Below are 19,393 nucleotides of genomic sequence, written 5' to 3' on the forward strand. Positions count from 1 at the left end.
GGAACTGAAGGACAGGATAATTTTTGTCGTGACTTATGCAATTTCCTTTTAATCTCCTTTTCTGTTAAATTTCATTTGAGTTTGAAGATAATTGAGGCATCAACGTAATGTGCTTTTTGAAACTCTATGCAACATTTTATAAATAATAGTTATGTGCCATTATTTTCCACCTCTAGAACTACTGGATGGAAAAGGGAATTAGTGGAAATGGCATAAATTAGGGGAAGGCTGCTGTTAAGATGTTGCAACATGGATATGCATTCACAAGGTTTTAAGACTGGTGTGAACTTCTAAGACTTGGAAAAAAGAGACAGTGGAAAAGAAACTTTATGTTGAGCTCCATTTTCCATTGTGTTCTAGAGGGCAAGCTCTTACTCATATTTTGTTACCTCTGGTAAGCACTAATAGAAGACTGATTGTTGAATGTATTTAGGGGAAAGGGCAGTTCTTGTTTTTATTGTGTTCACTTTATTTTGTTCAGTTTCTTTAATGTTAATTCTTTCTTTAGAGAAAGGATAATGAGACACTCTGCCAAATTGTCTGCAATGATAAAAACGTACTGGTGTTCTGTTTCATGTGGTTTTGCTGAAGTCGTGATAGGCACCTAATTGGAGCAGTGCTTCTCTAAAAAGATGGAAAAAGAATTTCTGTATGAAATTCTCATAAAGTGAGGTTGATGTGTTTTAGAGGATTGGAAGTAAGCTTGTTTTTCCAGCTTTAGTCTTGTTTTGTTCTTTTCCTGTGAAAACTGTATTGGGAAGTGCATTTACAAGCAGAAATGCTGTGTCTTAGCATGATAGAGTCCTGGAAACAGACACCTCCGTCATTCAGTTTTTGTGCCGTGATGGAATTTTCCAATTACTTTTTACCTAAAGTGAGAAGCAGTATCTGCTGCGTAGTTTGGAATTGCATTGTATTTCTATGCATTTCTACCCTAGGCTTAGTGTCTTTGCTTCTCCAGGCATTTTCTATGAGATTTCTTACACCCTTGTAACTATGAGATCCCTTTATCCTTGTCCTGTGGTAGCCTGGAGAGAAGACACAGGCTGTGACTGTCCAGAAGTAGGCTGCTTGCAGCATCTTATCCTGTGCCTCAGGCAACATTGTGCAGACAGACTCAGTCAAGAGGGATGTGTGAACTCGTGTGGATATATTTCTGGGTTTTGTTCCTCCCTTTCAATACAATCTTTTTAGTGCTGAGCTAATTATGTAGTCTCAGTTTTAGTGTTGAGTTAGAGTACCTGATCAACTTTCCAACTGTAAAACGGTTTGAAAATCAAATGTAGCTTACATGCAAGACCCAACAAAATTAGAAGTGTTAAGTACGTTTTGGCAGTTCACTTTTATTATGCCCAGTCCTCAAATGTACCAGCAGACAATCATCTGAATGTTAGTTATTTTTCACATGCTTATGTGATCACACAAAAAGTACATGCTAAAAAGAAGCAGATGGTGACAGATGGGGAAGGTTGAATAAGGTGGTTTTGGAAACCTAGAAAAATGCACTTCTGTAATAGTGTAAAAATAAAAATTCTTTGATCGCCAAGTTAGAATGAACAGAATAGAGTGCCCTCCCCAACACCCCCACCCGAGAAAAAAACTCAATCCAAAACTTTACTGATAAAAAGAAATGGAACCTGTGAGTGTTCAATATATATTTAGCAAAGTATGTTGTAGAGTGTTGCTTTGTCCAAGGATAGAACATTAATTTTTATCAGCCAGAGACTTAGAAAGGTGGTAGTGTTATTCTTTCTTTCTTATAAAATTATGAATTCAAATCTATTGTGTTCCATGCTCAAAGAATGCTGTCAGAAAGGTAATTCTTATAGTAAAACATTGGCAGTGTTGCAGGTTATGATAATAATTTTCTTCTGATGCCACAAAAAGCTTTTAACCCTCTTATTTTAATTGTAAATAAATTACATGTGTAATGAGGATATCTGTAGGACTATAGCTAATCTGTGGTAGTCAGCATTACCGCTTTCTCATACAGGCAAATCTAAAGCTAAGTAAATACAGAAGGTCTAAGCAACAACCAAAAAAATCATCTTTTGTGTGGACCCCATCTAAGGACATACCCTATTATGTGGGTTGAATATTTGCTTATTCATGTGCATTAATTTAATGAAATCTCAACATTCATATCTATTGAGTTATATAAAAAATACTAAGTTCCTTTAAAAAAATTTCAATTATGAGATTTTTTTTATTCCATAAAATAATAAAGTATCTAACCTGATGAATATTAATTTTCAAGTCTTCTACCAACACTGATGCCATAAGTATTCTTTTGTTTTGTATTTCAATAGGTGTTTGTCTTAACTTACAGTATGAGGCGTTACTGTTTCCTGGTGAGGCAGAATGCTTTGCTTAAAAACAAAGAAGCCTCAATTTCTGATAACCTGTTCTCATTTTCTTGAAAGTATAGTTTGCTCACTACCTGAGCAGTGTAGTTATGCTGTTGTGTTTTGCTTAGCTGATTTTTCTTCTGGCTTCAGAAGGATAGTTGAAATTTATTTTCTCTGTGTTTACCTAGATGCTTCATGCATAATCTGATTCTTAGCAGAGGCACAATAGAATTTATTTTACCTGTGGAAGAGTGGTTTAGTGTTGGCTTGTACTCTTGAACAGCTGTCTGTTGTATATTTGGCAACATTTTGTTTCTGGGTGAGGACCAGTGAAGGGGGGTTGAGGAGGAATAACATCTATGCCTGAAAATATTTTCCCTTCTGATTTATGGGAGATTCACAATATGGAATTTTCTCTTTACACTAGAGTTCCAAGCCCCAGATTATTTTTTTACATTGTGAGGAAATGAAAATGCAGGAAGCTGTTTTACCTTGAAATGCTCAGATCTCATTTAATTCCAATTTGGTCTTTTTTCTGTTTGGTTATCACTTATCATGTTTTAGAGTCCCACATTCTGTCATGATCCTAACTCATCAAAAATTCTGGTGACTTGAATTTGAGCACTTGAATTGAAAGGTGGACAAGGCAGGGTATCCATAGCAGAACATCATTTATTGGCAATAACTGGTATCAAGATCAAAACCTGGGGAGCATTTAGATGAGGGTAGGAAAGCATTGCTTTGTTACACAGACAGAAGAATTGCTGCAACATCAGATTATTAGCACAGAAATTAGACTTTCTCCTGAAAGCAGATAACCAATAATGCAGTAAGAATTTGCATTTTCATGCTACCTGGGTAATCTCACCAGTCACAAAAATCAGTTGTCCACATGCAGTACCAGACTTCTCAAGGGAAAAAATGTAACAAATATGTAAAAATAATAAAACAAACAGAATACTAGAAAAAAGGTTAGCTCAACACTGCCCATAAACAAACTTTTGTATTCAAACCAGAACTTTAAAGCAGAGAGCAATTTTCTAGTAAAACATCTTTTATTGTAAAACAAGTATGACAATTCTTATAAAGACTGTCTCAATAATGTTGCTTGAAACTTTTTCATTACTTTTCACTTAATCAATACAAACATTATTTCCATCTCAGCAAAAGCCTCTAGTTTTTCTGAGAATAATGAAGCATAAATAAAACCTGAACAAATGCCATTTAATATTAGTAAATATTCAAAATAATTTCAGGAAATAAGAGCAACTAGAAAGACATAACACAGTATTATCATTATTTATTACTTCCTGCACGTCCTGCATCTTATGGCAGTGTATGTTTTAGAGACTACTGCCAGTGCAGTTATAATTAATACAGACATGAACAGGTCTTCAGATTTTCTTCTAATGGTAGAGTGGTTAGAGTTATGAGAAACAATTACCATCTTTTTGGAGACTGAAATGATATTTTGCTTTTATTCGTTGCCCTTCTATGAAAGGTGTCTTTTGAGGGGTCTTTTTAATGTGATGTGGTTTTCTTGGGTTTCTTTTTCCCCAGTGTTGCCATTGTTTTCTTACAGCCCTTGTTAGAATACTCTTTTTCATGTGCAGTAATTTCCCTTCCCTTCCCTTCCCTTCCCTTCCCTTCCCTTCCCTTCCCTTCCCTTCCCTTCCCTTCCCTTCCCTTCCCTTCCCTTCCCTTCCCTTCCCTTCCCTTCCCTTCCCTTCCCTTCCCTTCCCTTCCCTTCCCTTCCCTTCCCTTCCCTTCCCTTCCCTTCCCTTCCCTTCCCTTCCCTTCCCTTCCCTTCCCTTCCCTTCCCTTCCCTTCCCTTCCCTTCCCTTCCCTTCCCTTCCCTTCCCTTCCCTTCCCTTCCCTTCCCTTCCCTTCCCTTCCCTTCCCTTCCCTTCCCTTCCCTTCCCTTCCCTTCCCTTCCCTTCCCTTCCCTTCCCTTCCCTTCCCTTCCCTTCCCTTCCCTTCCCTTCCCTTCCCTTCCCTTCCCTTCCCTTCCCTTCCCTTCCCTTCCCTTCCCTTCCCTTCCCTTCCCTTCCCTTCCCTTCCCTTCCCTTCCCTTCCCTTCCCTTCCCTTCCCTCCTTTGTCCTTTTCTTGAATTCTACTGAAGTCTGTCTCTTCCAGGACAGAAGACAGTCTGTCTTCTTCCAGGAAGCTTTGCTTAATTCACATTTATATCAGAATATACTATTACTGATACAGCACATATGCCAACAAAAAAAAACCCAACAAAAACCAACTTGTTTGCTATGTATTTTATAAGAGTACATAACAAAAAGCTAGGTGAGATGGGCTGAATCTCGAATACAAAAATGTCATAGGAAGAGAGTTTACATTAGGGCCAGAAGTAAAAATAGATAAAAAATGGAGAAAACTACCAGCAAAAATTAGAGCAGTGGAAAATCTCAGCTGTCTATTTCCCAAGCTATCTATAATCTTGACATTGTGTCTTTTCAGCTGTGTATAATAAAACCAGTAAGCACTGATTTAAGTGTTTTGTTTTTTTTTCCTATTGATGCAGCAACACTTTTCATACCAAGATACAGTTATAGTAACTGAATTGTGTAATTCTTGTTGAACATGCCCTTCTGCAGGATGGATTTTCATATATCTGGGTAAAAGTCTGTGTCTGTAAAAAAGTATGTATCACCTTTGTTCATTCGTGTTAGATTATGAACTTTTTCATTGTTGTAGTTGTTACCACAGATGATAGAAAGTTCTAGCAAATACTCTTTTTTAACTTCTGTTGAAGAATACGTGGGTGAATATTTGTTAACAAACCAACAACTATTGCAATAAAAATGTGTGAAGGGTTACCAGGAATGCTTAAAGAACATACACTCCACCTGAACTGTAAGGTTAATTGAAAACAGTTTTTCCCCCCTTAAATTAACAGTACATTGGTTTATCCAAGTTCTCAGTTTTCTTTCACAACATAGGTGTGCAGACAGTTTGTTTAGATGTTTAAATATTTTCCCATCTGTTCTGTCAAAATTATTGATTGAGCAACAAGCTACTTCTAATGTCCTATCTGAAGGTCCATATCTAATGGATTAGGAGAAACATTACTAGGTCAAAAATGTAATGGCTTTTCTGCTAAGTTGCCTTGATTATCTAGCACGAAGTGTAAGTCCAATATTTTGATATTGTTCTTTTAGAGATAAAACCTGATGCTGACAACCCTTTGTATGAGATTGACAATGAATTTTATGAAGCCTTTCATGCTCAAGGTTACTGCTAAATTTGTCTGTGTTTGCAGAGTCCAGAAGTTACAGCAACTAAATACCACTTAAAGGTGTGTGGTAAATACAGCTCTTGATGGTGTGAATTTCTTCTGTGCAACCAAAAATCTTCCAGACTCTGCTCATCAGGGATGTTGTATTTCAAGAAATTGCAATGAAGACAGGATTAAGGGATTTTCTACATTGAGCTCAGATTGTTTGAGGTAGTCACATCTCGTTCAGTGTTCTGTGATTAGTAAAATATAGGAGAGAATTCTAAGTTCCACTTAGGACAAGTGGAAGTACATGATTGACTTAAGATGGTCACAGACTTCACCTGCTATACTGCTGGCTCACCTCCTAAAAAAAATAATTTTTGCAGAAACTTGTAAAAGCATTGCATGCATCAACTTCTCTTTGGCATTCAGTTGTCTGCTTCCTATGTCTCTGCCCCAAGCCCTTGTAAATAGGAGTTTGCAGATGTGTCTCAAGCTGTTGCCTCCAAAAAATCTTTCACCTCTTAGCCACTGAAGCAATAAAGATAATAAAATATATTTTTTTCACTGGTTTTCACCATAAAATTAAATGGAAATCAAATTCTGTGCACTGTGTGTTAGGCTCTTAAAGGAGTGACATGCAAAGGACCTGGAGATATATTGACTGATAAACCTAAAGATTAAAATCTACAGCCACCAGTGAAATTAAGGAAGAAGTAGTTTCTGTGTGTTTTATTTTCTGGGAAAGAGAAAACTTTCAGTGGTAGTAACAATCTTTTTTTTCAAGTACAAGCCCGTGGGCTTCTCAGCATTGGGGAATAGATAATATAGATAATATAGATAAGATAGTGCTTTTTTTTTTGTCAATAAATGTAAACACAAGGGTATTTTTCTTCATTGATCTGCAATTACTTGCCAACAAAATGAATTACTATGTGTGAGGGAAAAACACAACTGAATTACTGCAATCTTAGCAATCCTGCAGTGTGTTTGTGCTGTCTTGATCATCACAAAGGCAAAGGTTGGTCTGTGAACTAAATTGTTTATTTTGTATGTAGGGCTTTACGGTCTGCTCTGTACAAAGCACTATCCCACTGTATACTTGGTCACTGCCAGTAATACTCTCCAGAAACCCCAAGGTGTGCAGAGACAGTGGAATCACTACACAATACTTTATTTTCCCTAGTTTACTGCTCTCTCAGTAAATTAAAAAAAATTTGTGTTGTGGCTTTTTGACCACAATACAAATGAAAATTTTAAGGTAAATAAATAGTTGTCCCTTAGCTGAAGCTCTAAAACGTAGAAGCATTAAAGTACCTGAAAATGCCTGGCAACAGATGCTTGGCTAATGTTTCTTGCTTGTTAAAATTGTGTGTGTTACTTAACCTTTTGCATATTTATGTAAGAAGGGAAAATACAAACTTCAGTAGCACCTCTGCAGCTGTTTTTAAAGCACCCATATAAACCCAGGCTGTGTCCTCGCACTGCAGGCGTAGGTGTGAGTTAGAGGAGCGACAATGCCTGTAAAAACTGTAGTGGTTTCAGTGCAGTAATGAGTTTATGCCCACTTTGGAACCCTGTTATACTGCTGGAGTGCTTCAGAGAAATGCAGGTTGGGAAGAGAAGCAGGGCCTTAATCTTCACCCTAAGTGAGCACAGCTGTTACAGCTGTCTGTGTGTGCAGGAAAAACTGGCAGAGTCAGTGTAACTTCTGTGTCAGTGTAACTTTGGGGCAGAGATTGGCAAGCACTTCTTTCTGCAGCAATGCCACACCTGATGCTGCCCGTGTTCTCACTTGTGCTACTGCAACTGTTCACATGGCAATTCAGTGGTCTAGGTCAGGAAATTTGATTCATGTAAAAAATAATCCAGGGTGAAACTTTTTCCCCCTTTTTTTTCTACTATCTGATGTAGTGTGTTGCATAGTTTTGACAAGTTAAGGGAAGCTGTGGTGAGAGAACAGAAACAAGAGCCTGAATTAGTCTGGCAGTGCCTCTGAAAGAACCAGTTGTTGAACCCTGAAAACAAATGGAGTAAGATTTCCCCAAGATGTATAAACGATGGCAAGTTTTTGAGTTTTATTTCCCATGATCTGTGGTATTATCCAGACTGAACTGCAGTCAGCCAGACAGCTTCGCTCAGTGAGATGGGAAGTTTGGTACAGTGATTATGTCAGGGGTGGATGACTACAAATGTTACCCACACACTGACATCACATTATGCTGGAGCTCTTGTCTCCTAAAACCTCACCTAGATCTTGGCAAGGTGGCTTGGATTTTGGCACCCCCTGTATGTGAAGATGATGAAGGAAGGGAAATTGCAAATCTGAATGATTTCACTATTTAAGCAAATTTTGTGGAAGAAAACAGTAAGTCCATCTTTCCTGTGTGGAAACACGCCTTACTTGAGTATGTAGTCAGTGTAGGTACTCTCTCTGAGCTCATGGGTTCTGTGTGATCCTTGTGTTGTACTGCCAGGAGGCATCAATACATTGCTTTACAGTAGATACTGAGTGGTTGACCTTGGTTTGGTGGGCCTGCTGCTTGTCCTGCTCTGACCATGAAGGGATTGGGTTGTTAGAGCAGGGCATTGGCTTAAAGATGTGGGTCTTTATAGCAAGGGACAAGAATTGGTTGGTGGAGGCAGCTCTAAAGGGCAGCATACAGCGTCCAAGAGATCAAACTTTCCACAGTGTCTATGTTGGGCTGGGTGCTTAGACTGGTACCCTGCATATACAAGGATATCCCGCAGCTACTGGAGACATAGCAGCATCACTCCTCAAAGGAGATTTTTTCTAAAAGAACCTTCTTTATGGTGGGCAAAAGATTGAGTTATTTATAGGTGCAAAGCTTGCAGCTGCATGTCATGTTCATTTAAGCACTGAGTTGAAGCTTTCTTGACCTATGTTCAGTGCAATTAAAACCAAGTCCCTCAAATCCAAGGACTGTTTGCAAAGGATTCTGTAATGCTAGGGCAGTGTTCACAGACATGTTCTTATGCTTGCCCTAACTGCATAGATTTGGTTTTTGGAGCTGCTGGACTCCAGCACTTCACTTCCATTGATCTGACACAGTCTACAAATCCTGCAGTTTCTAAACACTATGAAGATTAGAAATTACTTAAAGGAAATAATAGTCTATCTTCACTGTGAATGCATTATGCACAATTGTATTACATTTTTGTTAAAATAAGTTGAGATGTATTTTGCTTTATTTACACTATTTTCAGGCTGTTTTCCTTTTGCATAAATGAAACCATTTTGATGCTCTTGCTTGTCTGGCTGGCTGTAAACCAGGTATTTAAACACAAATAAATAGTTGCCAGTTTTGCCAGCTGGGGATGAGAACCCGGCTGGTGATATGCGGGTTTGGGAGGCAGTTAATCCAGCTTTTATGCTTTTTTATGATTTTATATAAAAGGAGGTTAAAAATCACATTTGGCTCTTTCTTTGTACCACTGTTTTGTTGCTGTTGTGGGAATGCAGCAAAAGGTTGTTCATACTTTTTATTATTATTAGGTAAAGTCCTGCATAAATTACGTAAAGCTGCAAGTACAATTTGCTTTAGCTATTGGCCATGTGATTTGCCTTGTTTAGAGAACAACGTGTTTTATTTTCCTGTTGCCTTCTTTTATAAACCATGCATGCAAACCACACCTCAGCTTACTTGTACAAAGAATCTACCACTGTCTCACAATTTCGTGTATTTTGCTAGCTTCAAAAGAAAAGACTCACTGTACAGATGAGAGAAACAGTAGCAGTGCTAACAGCTATAGCAGAAAATAGATAATGCTTTTATTCTGTGGCAGAAGAAGTGGTGATTTAAAGACAAGCGTCACAGATTTCATACACAGTTTTTCAGCAAATAGCTTGCAATATGCTCCAACTCATAAAACATTTAATTAATTTTAAAATGCAGGAGTTATTTTAGTTAGTTTTGTCATATGTACTTATTCAACTAATTTGTTGTATTTTACACTTTCCAAAATTTCATCTTCTATTTGGAAATACCAATGATGTAATGAGTCTGTTTGTTTTGGCACAGTCGTAAATCATACGTTTTAATGTGTTGATATTTATGATTTTTTAATCTTATATACACAAGGAGGATTTTTAAGATATTTATTTTCATCATGTTTCCATTAATAATCTTTAAGGACAGGGAAAAGTAGGAGTATGAATGCATTGATTAGTGTGGGATTTCCAAAGTTGCCATACTGGATCAGACTGCATGTTGGTTCTGCTAACAGCATATCCCAGATACTTCAGAGCAGGCTTGGGTTACTGGGGGAGCAAGAGGAGAGCCAGATAAATGAGCTCAACATCCCTCTGTTACCCATGCATTTCAGACAATTGCATGATAATCTACTTATGGATGAAGTTATTTCTGATCTTGTTGAGGTTGCCTTATTCATTAAAGACTGATTTACTAGCAGGTATCTAAGTGACTGTTCCTGTATGTCTTTTTGAATCTGGAGGAGATCTTTGTGATGGTGATTGCGTGTGTCTCTGTGCTGTAAAAAGTATTTTGTTTTCTGGGGATTAGTTTGTTGTTGTTCTTTTTTTAAAAATCAACCATAGAGTGCTGCCTTTCAGAATCTGCCTTCTGTGGTGCAGTGACAATTCTCTATAAAGAATTATTTGCATTCTTTACAAATGTATTTCTACACTATTATTTGCATTTCTTTGATTTTTCTATTTATTGTTAAGGTTTTTTGTTTATTGTTTTAAGGTTTTTTGATAGATCTTCTTCAGCAAATATTGATTATTTGACACACACAATCATAGTGCCTCCTGTTTTAATATTTCTTGACTTCAGTTTCATCCTTTTTTTGTATGAAGGGGCATGATCTACTACAAATTAATAGAATTGGAAATGTATATTTAATATAATTCAATTTCCATATTGCTTGTGGTTTTTATGGGTGAATGCTGCTGTTGTGTTGTCTCCAGGTCTGCAATTTAATATGAAGGTGTATTAAAGTTGAGACGCACTGCTTATGTTTCTTATTCCGGTTCTCTAGTGCTCCTGGGAGAAGGGCTGTGGAATAAGTTGTTTTTAGGTGCACAACATCGGTGGCATTGTGTTAACGAATTGTATAAACTCTTCCAGTTTCTTTGTTCATAAAATACCCTCTAAGCATAGCTTTGCAGTAAACACAGTAGTGTATAAACACTGCCATATTTTTTTTGCATTGGCACAGTTCGGCTGTTAGGACTATTCAATGGAATGTAATAAAACTGGCAGGAGAAAGACATTGAGGACTTTTGATGTAAACAAAGACCATGAAGAACCTAAACTAATAAGATTAAGGTGGTTCTAAATTGGAGACTTTAGACAGGTGGGGTAAAAGAGAGGGACGTGACTGAGCAAACAGATGCTTCATACTTCTAACTGAGGCATTAGATCCCATGTAGATAGTGTCTCTTCCCAAAGCTGTGGATGGTATAAATGGCCTGATAGAGGACACAGGAAAGGGTAAAAAGAAGTATGATTGTTTGGATCAGGTCATTGTCAATTTTTAAGTTTGCTTTTAGCAGTGCAGTGCCTGGTAAGCCTGGAATTTCAGTGAGCTCAGGTGTGTATCAGTGCTGCAGTTTTGAGTCAGGTTCTGGGAGTCCTTTCAGCATACTGTGAAAATAGGAGTCTCAGAAACACATTCATATAGAGATGCATCAAACAGACTGAAATGAAATAGTTTATGTCTTAAAGATGCTTTTGGTTTCTGTCTCAGGTGTTAGAAGATAATGACTATGGTCGTGCAGTGGACTGGTGGGGATTAGGGGTTGTCATGTATGAGATGATGTGTGGAAGATTACCTTTCTACAACCAAGATCATGAGAAACTATTTGAACTGATACTAATGGAGGACATAAAATTTCCTCGAACTCTGTCTGCAGATGCAAAATCATTACTATCAGGCCTACTGATAAAGGATCCAAATAAGCGGTAAGTGAGATGAATTGGTTATACAGGCATAACAAATGCTCTAATTGTGCTGGGTAATGTAAAAATAGGTCTGTGGTGCCTGGTCTTCCTGGCTGAAGGAGCGGTCAATCACAGGAAAAGGTCATACAGAGCCCTGCAATCCTGTATTTCCATTTTTTCAATGCAGCAATGATTTACAAAATTAATTTAACCAGAGAAAGGAAGAAAAGCTTGTAGAAGACAATCTTTTTAAATCATTCACAGCAAACACAGGAATCTCTTCAAGTTTCAATGTGTACTGGAACACAGGGAAAGATCTCAATTGTTTTTCCAGTATAACTTAACCCTGGGTTCACTGCCTTGTCTCATGGGCCTGCAGCACTTCTTGGTGATCATGAGAGGAAAGAGGCATAGACAGCCACAGCCACATTTATTAGGGCACATAAATAAATCACATATTAGACCATTAAATTAGTAATTTGGCAAAGAATACAACTGGAATGAAATTTACAGAGAGCAGTTTGAACTCAAGTATCACCCAGCTGCTGTCTGTGCTCTTTTGTGATGGGCTTCACCCTCTGGGATTGTTGCCCAGGAGAGCCATTTTCCAGTGGCTCCAGTACTGGACCAGCAATGTCTACTTTTCTGTGGCTCTAAAATCTCTGACTTTGTAAATCAGTGGGATTTGTCTGTGGGTATCTTTGTTCCCCCCAATATCTTTGTCTTTCTTCTGAGTCTCTTGGCCTGATTTAGGGCAGCAGACATTGTCTGCCTCTCTTCTGTAGTCCTCCTTCAGCCTCTGGTTGTTCTCAAGTTTTGAGTTTTTGCCCACAGGCATGCAGGTCCAGACTGGGTGCTGTGTTTCTTCAAGGGATTTGCCTGGATGCAGCCAAGTGCAGCAAGTGGGACAGCACAAGTGGTCAGCTTGTCTGCTTCAGCTGAACTTACTGTATTCAGGAAAAGCAAACTGTGACCAGCCAGCCAAATGTAGGCAGAGTAGAGTAAAACTGTGTTTCTGTAGCAACTCCTAATACTTTTTAACCTCCAAACAATCTGACCCATCAAATATATTAACCTTTATAATTGGAAAGATGCTTCCTTGTAATTAATCTTTGCAGACAGTAGTGTTTATTACAGACTTAAATTTAGAAGCTGTTTATATTCAAGTTCTTGTGCTAGCTAATGATAAATAGGGGAGGAGCACTGAGATTAACACAACTCAGCTTTTTTGTGAGCAGCTAGAAGATATTGAGAGAAGTCTGGAGACTGAAGGCTAACTGCCATGTTTTGCCAAGATGAAGAGAATTTTACAATGAGTAGTTGAGAAACGAGGAATACAGCTTGAAAATTAGAATAACTTTACACTCAGTTATTGCAAGACTGATGTAGTAGTCCAGAATGTTTTTGAAATTTGGCAGCAGGGTAACACCAAAACAGACTTTTTTCTTGGTTGTGGAAATTATTCCTCTTTACAATAAATGCTTTAGAAAAGAATTTATCTTACTTAAATTCTTGCCTTTAGAATTTGTCTTTATATCTGTAGTAGTTCCTTTTAATGAAAAACACACTGTTTTTGTCACTCTTCTTGTTAACATTTACCACATATGGTCTGCTTATTTAGTTAAGAGTAGGTTTTTTCTGCTGCAGCTTCCGTCTGTTAGGGCAATAGGATCCCCAGTCTCAGGGAGCAGTTACATGAGAGCTGAGCAGTCCTGAAAGTCAGTGTGCTGTTGAGGACAGAGGTTTCCATCCCTGGATGTGAGGTTATTTTTCAACCAATAGCAGCAGCTCAAGGGAGCTCACTCAGCTTGTCAGGTCAAAGTGGACTTGCTAATGCAACAAAAATTGGCCCTTTCTTTCTTCTATTCTCATGGCAGGGTTAGTTTTTCTCCAGGTTAGGGAGCTGATTCTGTTCACAGTCATCAAATGGTAATGATGCTGTAGATGCAAATGAGAGAAGAGAGGTATGGGCAGGATACTCCTCTTCTGGCAGCAGTGACCACTTCTTTGAGCTCAAACCGCCTTGGGCAAGTTCACCCAAAGAAGGTGAAATTCACTTCCTAAGATGATTTACCAGACAGAGTCTGGCTGTGGCAAGCTATGGGCCACAGTGAGTGCTGCGGTTATTTACAATGGCCTTTAAATAACTTTCTCAGCAGGCCTACAATTTATTAATTTATACTAATTGATTCAGATTGAGACTATTTTATGGTAATTGGTTAATTGTTACAGCACCCAGATGCAACAGCAGTGAACACTGTATAAAAATCATGCACGAGTCATTACTGATTCAGTGCCTGGCACATCCTTGGCAAAATTTTATATCAACATTATTGGGTTGGTTTGGGTTTTCAATAGTGCCCGGACATTAGTTGGGCTTTCAAGCAAACTAAACTTAAGTATGTTTTTAAAATTAATGAATTACTAAAAAAGCTCATAATGGCCAGTAATGAACACTGTAGCTGGAACAATCAAAAAGAATAGACCATGGCATGGGTACTTCCACTATTGCGATCACCAGAATTCATATTAAACAGGTAGAAATTATATATTAATTGGGTGAGAATTTGCACAGATAGTCAAAAAGAAATGGTCTCTTTTCCAACCATAACTTGGTCTCCCTATAAAAGTTTAATATGTGGTTTTTTTTCCTCCCACTCTCTTTAGGCTTGGAGGAGGCCCAGATGATGCAAAAGAAATCATGCGTCATAGTTTCTTTGCTGGAGTAAACTGGCAAGATGTATATGATAAAAAGGTATGTCTTTATATGGCATTGAATAATCTGGCTTCTGCAAGGTGGTTTCCATGATAGTCATAGATTGCTGTTCCCTGTACTTAGTAATTTTTTTCTTTGGAACTTTTTTGTGTTACTACGAATGAATAATTGTTCTGAACAAGGTCAAAATCAATGTGCCTAATCCTGTGTTTTCATTAATAATTTGTCAGTTCACCAGAAGTAAATTTTGCAAACCAACCTAAACCTTTTATTATGTAAATATCCAAATTTTTTCCTTTTCTTTTTTTCCTGGGCTTTCAAGAGAAAAGTACATGTGTGACTCAAGATAATGTGAAAAATGTAATATAGTTTATCCTGAATTGTTATTTTATTTCTGCTTTTTAGTGAAAGGTTGTTTTATGAAAAGGGGAAATTAAATGATTGTAAGGAACTCAGGTAAAAATCTACTTTCTGACTGTTTGTGTATAAGTAGAAATCTTTTTCAAACTTCAAGAGATATCTAAGAAAATTAAAATAGTGTTGAAACACTGAGCCAAAACAGCTTGTGGAGAAAGCAAGTGCTGGGAATTAAACTGGAACAGTTTTCTCCAAACTCAGTCCTGTTCCTGTAATGATCAACACTTTGGGAATGATTTTAGAAAATGAATTTATCTTACTTGGGAGTGAAACTCAATTCAACTTAAGTTGTTTTATATACAGAAACTGATTTTATCTCAGTATTTCTGTAAGAATTTACTTGTTGCTATAAACCCTTTCTATTTTGATAAAGACTTTTATTTTTTCCCCAACTGTTTTACATTGTTAATCTGCCAGTTGAGCTGCGTAATTTTAAAAGATAGTTTTTTCTCCTTTTTTTTTTTTGCTTTGTTCAAATTAAAGGAAAATGGAAGACATACGACTGAGCAGAATATGTTTATGCTACAATGTCAATGATACAAACTGTTTTTTCAGTTGTTATTGAACTGGAATTTTAAAAATGTGTGGTTGTTGGTGTGGTAACTTCTCTGACAAATACCGGAATTGAAATAAAAGCCTGTATATGATGATACAAAATATGGTACTCTGAAATTACTTGATAGAAGTGTGATTTTTCCCTGGCAGTATCACAAGGTTTCAAGAAACTCTACAATAAATAATCAGAGCAAGTGTATTAATCAGGTTACTTTATGAGCTCAACCACTGTTTGGTTATGTAAGGACATTGTAGAGAAGCACTGAGGATAAAATCTAAAAATACAAGCTGAGGACCTTTCTAGAGTAAAAAAAACCAAAACACTAAAATCAATAAGATTGCAATATGCTAGGAGTGGGTGAGGAAGAAAAAGGCTGTTACATTATTCTTGCTCTCTTCAACAACATTTCTTAATTATCTTACATTAGAAATAGACCTTTCAATTCTATACTGTGTCCAGCATCTTTATTTAGTTAGGAATATATAGATAGTCTTGACTGCTTGTGCTTTGATTCTTTCCAAGTGAACATGGCAAACGTGTTTCAGTCAAGATCTTTTTTTTGAGCTATCAAAAAAAAAGGAGGAATTTTGCAGACTTTTTTTAAAAAAAATTATATAAAAATATATAAATTCCTGCACTTTGCTTTTATGCTCATAGAAGTGGTCATGGCTTATTGGAGTATTATAGCTAGAGAAACTCTAGTCATTCTCTGTTTACTCTGGACACCGTTACTTTGAGAAACTAAATTTGCCAGTGAAACATCAACTAAATTTCCTCAGTTGAACAGTTCACTTCAAGGATCATAGGCATTGATTTTGTGCTGTATTATCACACAGTGTGTCCTTTATGGAAAAACAAGTCATGAAAATGACTTCTGACACTGTGCTTTTCTGTTTAATTAAAAATAGTTTTGTTCCTCTTTGTTCCTTACAAAGCTGTTTGCCTGGTTAAAATATCTAGTTGTTCCTTCTGCACATACAGTCTTGCACTCTGCAGACTTCAGAGCTGTGCTCTGAAATATAATCCTCAAACATAATAATAAGGTTAATGAACTTTCATCAAGTGTGTTCATTGGAATGCTTATATGAATATTTTTGAGGTATTTTGTTATTCTAAAATAACTCAGAGCAATTTGATTTTTAAATAGGTTTATTCTATGCTTGCTTCTGTTGCTGTTTGTTGTTGGATGTAGAGTCTTTAGCGGTTGGGTCACTTAAAGAAATTGATAGTGGATATAATTATTTGCATAGTAAAAATTTCACAGTAATTTTGCCTGAGTTTTAAGCACCATCGCACTGTAATTTTCTGGCTGCATTTCAGGAGTATATTTCTGTTAGAAATGAAAGAACTGAAGTTCACTTTCAGAGTAATGGAAACAAAAAAATTATGTGTATTCTAAGTAGATGCTGGGTAATAATTTTGTACAAGGGCACACTGCACTCCTGTGCCTCTAATTTTATCATTTTACTAGGTTATCACTTTACTGGTGTGATTAGAAACAGAATTATATATCTGTAAACTGTTTCATGTGTTTCATGTGACAGACCACAGCTCTGTCAGGTCAAATGGATCCAAATGGTCAAATGGAATTATTAGGTTTCTGATACTGCTAACTAGTTAACCTAATTTGGTACTACATAACGATAAAAAAATATTGTATGGCATACTGGAACAGAGAAGGTCGTTGCCTTTAAATGAAAAATGTATACTAGTTAGCATTTGTGATCTGATGTATTTATTTTTGGCAGAAAAACCATGAGGGCATATGAAAAAGAGCAGCCTGTGCCAGGTTCTTCCTGTGATCATCTCAGCCCTGATGAGTTTTTATCTCTCTGACTGAGTATGAGAAATTGAATAGTTTGGCAAACTCTGAAGACTTCAAAAGCCCATGTACTAAATAAAATATTTGTTTTATTTTTAGGTAGAATCAGGAAACTTTTTGAAATTTCTCTGTTTCTCATGTAAGAATTGCTTTATCGTATTTTTACTTGGGTACCAGACATACACTAAAGGTGTCAGATGTTCTGTTTAGGGTTTTTCACTGAACAAAAAGCACATGGGCATTAATTAAAAGGTCAAAATTTGGGTATTTTTTCAGGCTTGCAGCTTGAAGCACTCAGTAGCTTCATGGCAAAGGAGGTCCACACCTTTTAGCGAGGCTTGGTTTTCCTCCTGCATATAGTATGGATGAAAGATGAGAGAAACCATGTGGAAATTTGCGCTGAGATACGTGTTCTGATTTGTGGTGATACCTCTGATTGTCCCTGAAGAAAATTAGGGAATGCCAACAACTGAATCTGTTAGTGCTGGGAAGGGAGCAAGGACAAGTGACAGCAATAGTTGAAGTGGGAGGCCTGGGTTTGATGCAGGTGGTGCTTTTGGAGGTGCCTGTCCCATTGTGAAAGCAGTAACTTCCAGCAGGAAGTCTGACAGCTGCAAGAAGCTGTTCCTTACCCTTCAGATGTGTTTGGTTTACTCAAGACACGAACCCAGGAAATGATGAAATCCCATGATCCAAGTCCTGGGCTCAGGCCTGGAAAAATCTGCAGTATAACTATGGTCTTAAATGCACATTTAAATACTTCTGTGTATCAGAATTTGAAGGGAAAGGGTGAGACATAAATAGGAAAGTACCACCACTTGATTTTAGGTTGTTGCTATTTGAATAGTATTTACTACTTTCATAAAATTATCTGCACTGCCACAAAACCTGCAGAAATTACCTCAGTGATTGCTTTGTGTTGTTACCATGCAAAGGCATAAAAAGATCAGACAACATCTAACCAGTCTGATACTTTCATTGTATTTCCACTGATACCTTAAACTGTATGGGCAGACCTAGATGTTGATTGCCACCCTTCTCCCAGCTGCTGGAATTTACAGCAAGGAAAGTGTCTCTGATTCTGAAACAAACGTTGCTGGGGGTTTGTGGATTCCCTCTGTCCGTGGTAACAGCATTGTATCACTTGGAAAACAGTTAATCTGTGGGTAAACCTCACTGCTGAAGCCAGTTTTCCGGTGGACATACATCCTTCCACCACTGAAATTCCAGCTCCTTCTCATCTCCCTGCCTAGGACCACCACACGCAGGGTATGTGGAGTATTCCAAGTTCCTGGCTGTGCTGTGGCTGCTGGCTGTGCAGCAAGCTGCCTTTGGTGCCATGTATGGGGAGGAAGCAGTCCCTACAGGATTGCCTATTGATCATCTTGAAGCTCAACTCAAATTACCTTCTTTCCCCTAGGTGGAAACTCTAGTTTGAGGGGCATGAACAGGTATTCCTCCCATCTATTCAGGACAATTTGGCTGCAGTCTGATGGTTGATGGGATTCTTATGGTAGTGGAATGACCTGAAGTTGTGTCAGTGGAGGTTTAGGTTGAATATTAGGGAAAAGTTCTTCACCCAAAGGGTGGCTGGGCACTGGAACAGGATCCCCAGGGAAGTGGCCACAGCACCAGCCTGACAGAGCGCAAGAAGTGTTTGGACAGCGCCCTCAGATGCATGGTGTCACTCTTGGGAATGGTGTGGTGCAGGGCTGGGACACGATGATCTTTGTGGGTCCCTTCCAACTGAGCATATTCTGTGATTCCCTAAAAATTCCCTTTAAATTAAAAGGAGAAGAAAGATCCCATTGATGTTCTTAAGCATCTCTTTCATTTGGCAGATTGAGTGTATCATGGTTACTTTGAGATAGCTTCAGCCACTTTCTATACAACACCAAGACAAGTGATTCCTGGTAAATTATCTTTGAGCAAGTAGTGTTACATATCTTCTTTCATACTGAAGTATTTATGTCGTTGCACACTAAGTGTGAGAAAGTTCAAGGTGTAGAATCAAGCCTGTGCATCTCAGTGTACTTACAACAGTCAAATACTGTGCCTGCCCCTTTCCTTCCTCTAGGAGATGGGTGTCAAATTTTCCAGGACTTGAACTGTGGAAAAACTGTGGTGTTTCTCACACACTGCCCTTAATGTTTGCCAAATGGAAATGCCATTCACTGGAGATAATGAAGACGCTAAGAATTTGATACTGCTTCTGCTGTCATTTCTAACATCAAGCCTTTGAAATGGCCAGGGCAGATTCAGCTTGACAGATGGATATGAAATTGGATTTTTGTCTTGATCACAAACTCTTAAAGTCACTTAACTCACACTGAGTTTAGACTTTTATTTCTTTATTTGTACAGACACATGCATATCC

The 19,393-nt window shown here is 37.7% G+C and overlaps 1 protein-coding gene across 2 annotated transcripts in view; it reads left to right on the top strand.

The window, feature by feature from the left end:
- AKT3 (AKT serine/threonine kinase 3) overlaps positions 1 to 19,393 on the top strand; it is a 152,700-nt gene that overhangs the window by 119,882 nt on the left and 13,425 nt on the right. For both annotated transcript variants that reach the window (XM_058836914.1, XM_058836913.1), the window contains exons 11-12: positions 11,312 to 11,526; positions 14,173 to 14,260. In XM_058836914.1, coding sequence (XP_058692897.1) covers positions 11,312 to 11,526; positions 14,173 to 14,260 — 303 coding nt within the window. The remainder of the gene's footprint in view (positions 1 to 11,311; positions 11,527 to 14,172; positions 14,261 to 19,393) is intronic.

This window comes from Poecile atricapillus, chromosome 3, assembly GCF_030490865.1.
Source record: "Poecile atricapillus isolate bPoeAtr1 chromosome 3, bPoeAtr1.hap1, whole genome shotgun sequence".
NCBI lineage: Eukaryota > Metazoa > Chordata > Aves > Passeriformes > Paridae > Poecile > Poecile atricapillus.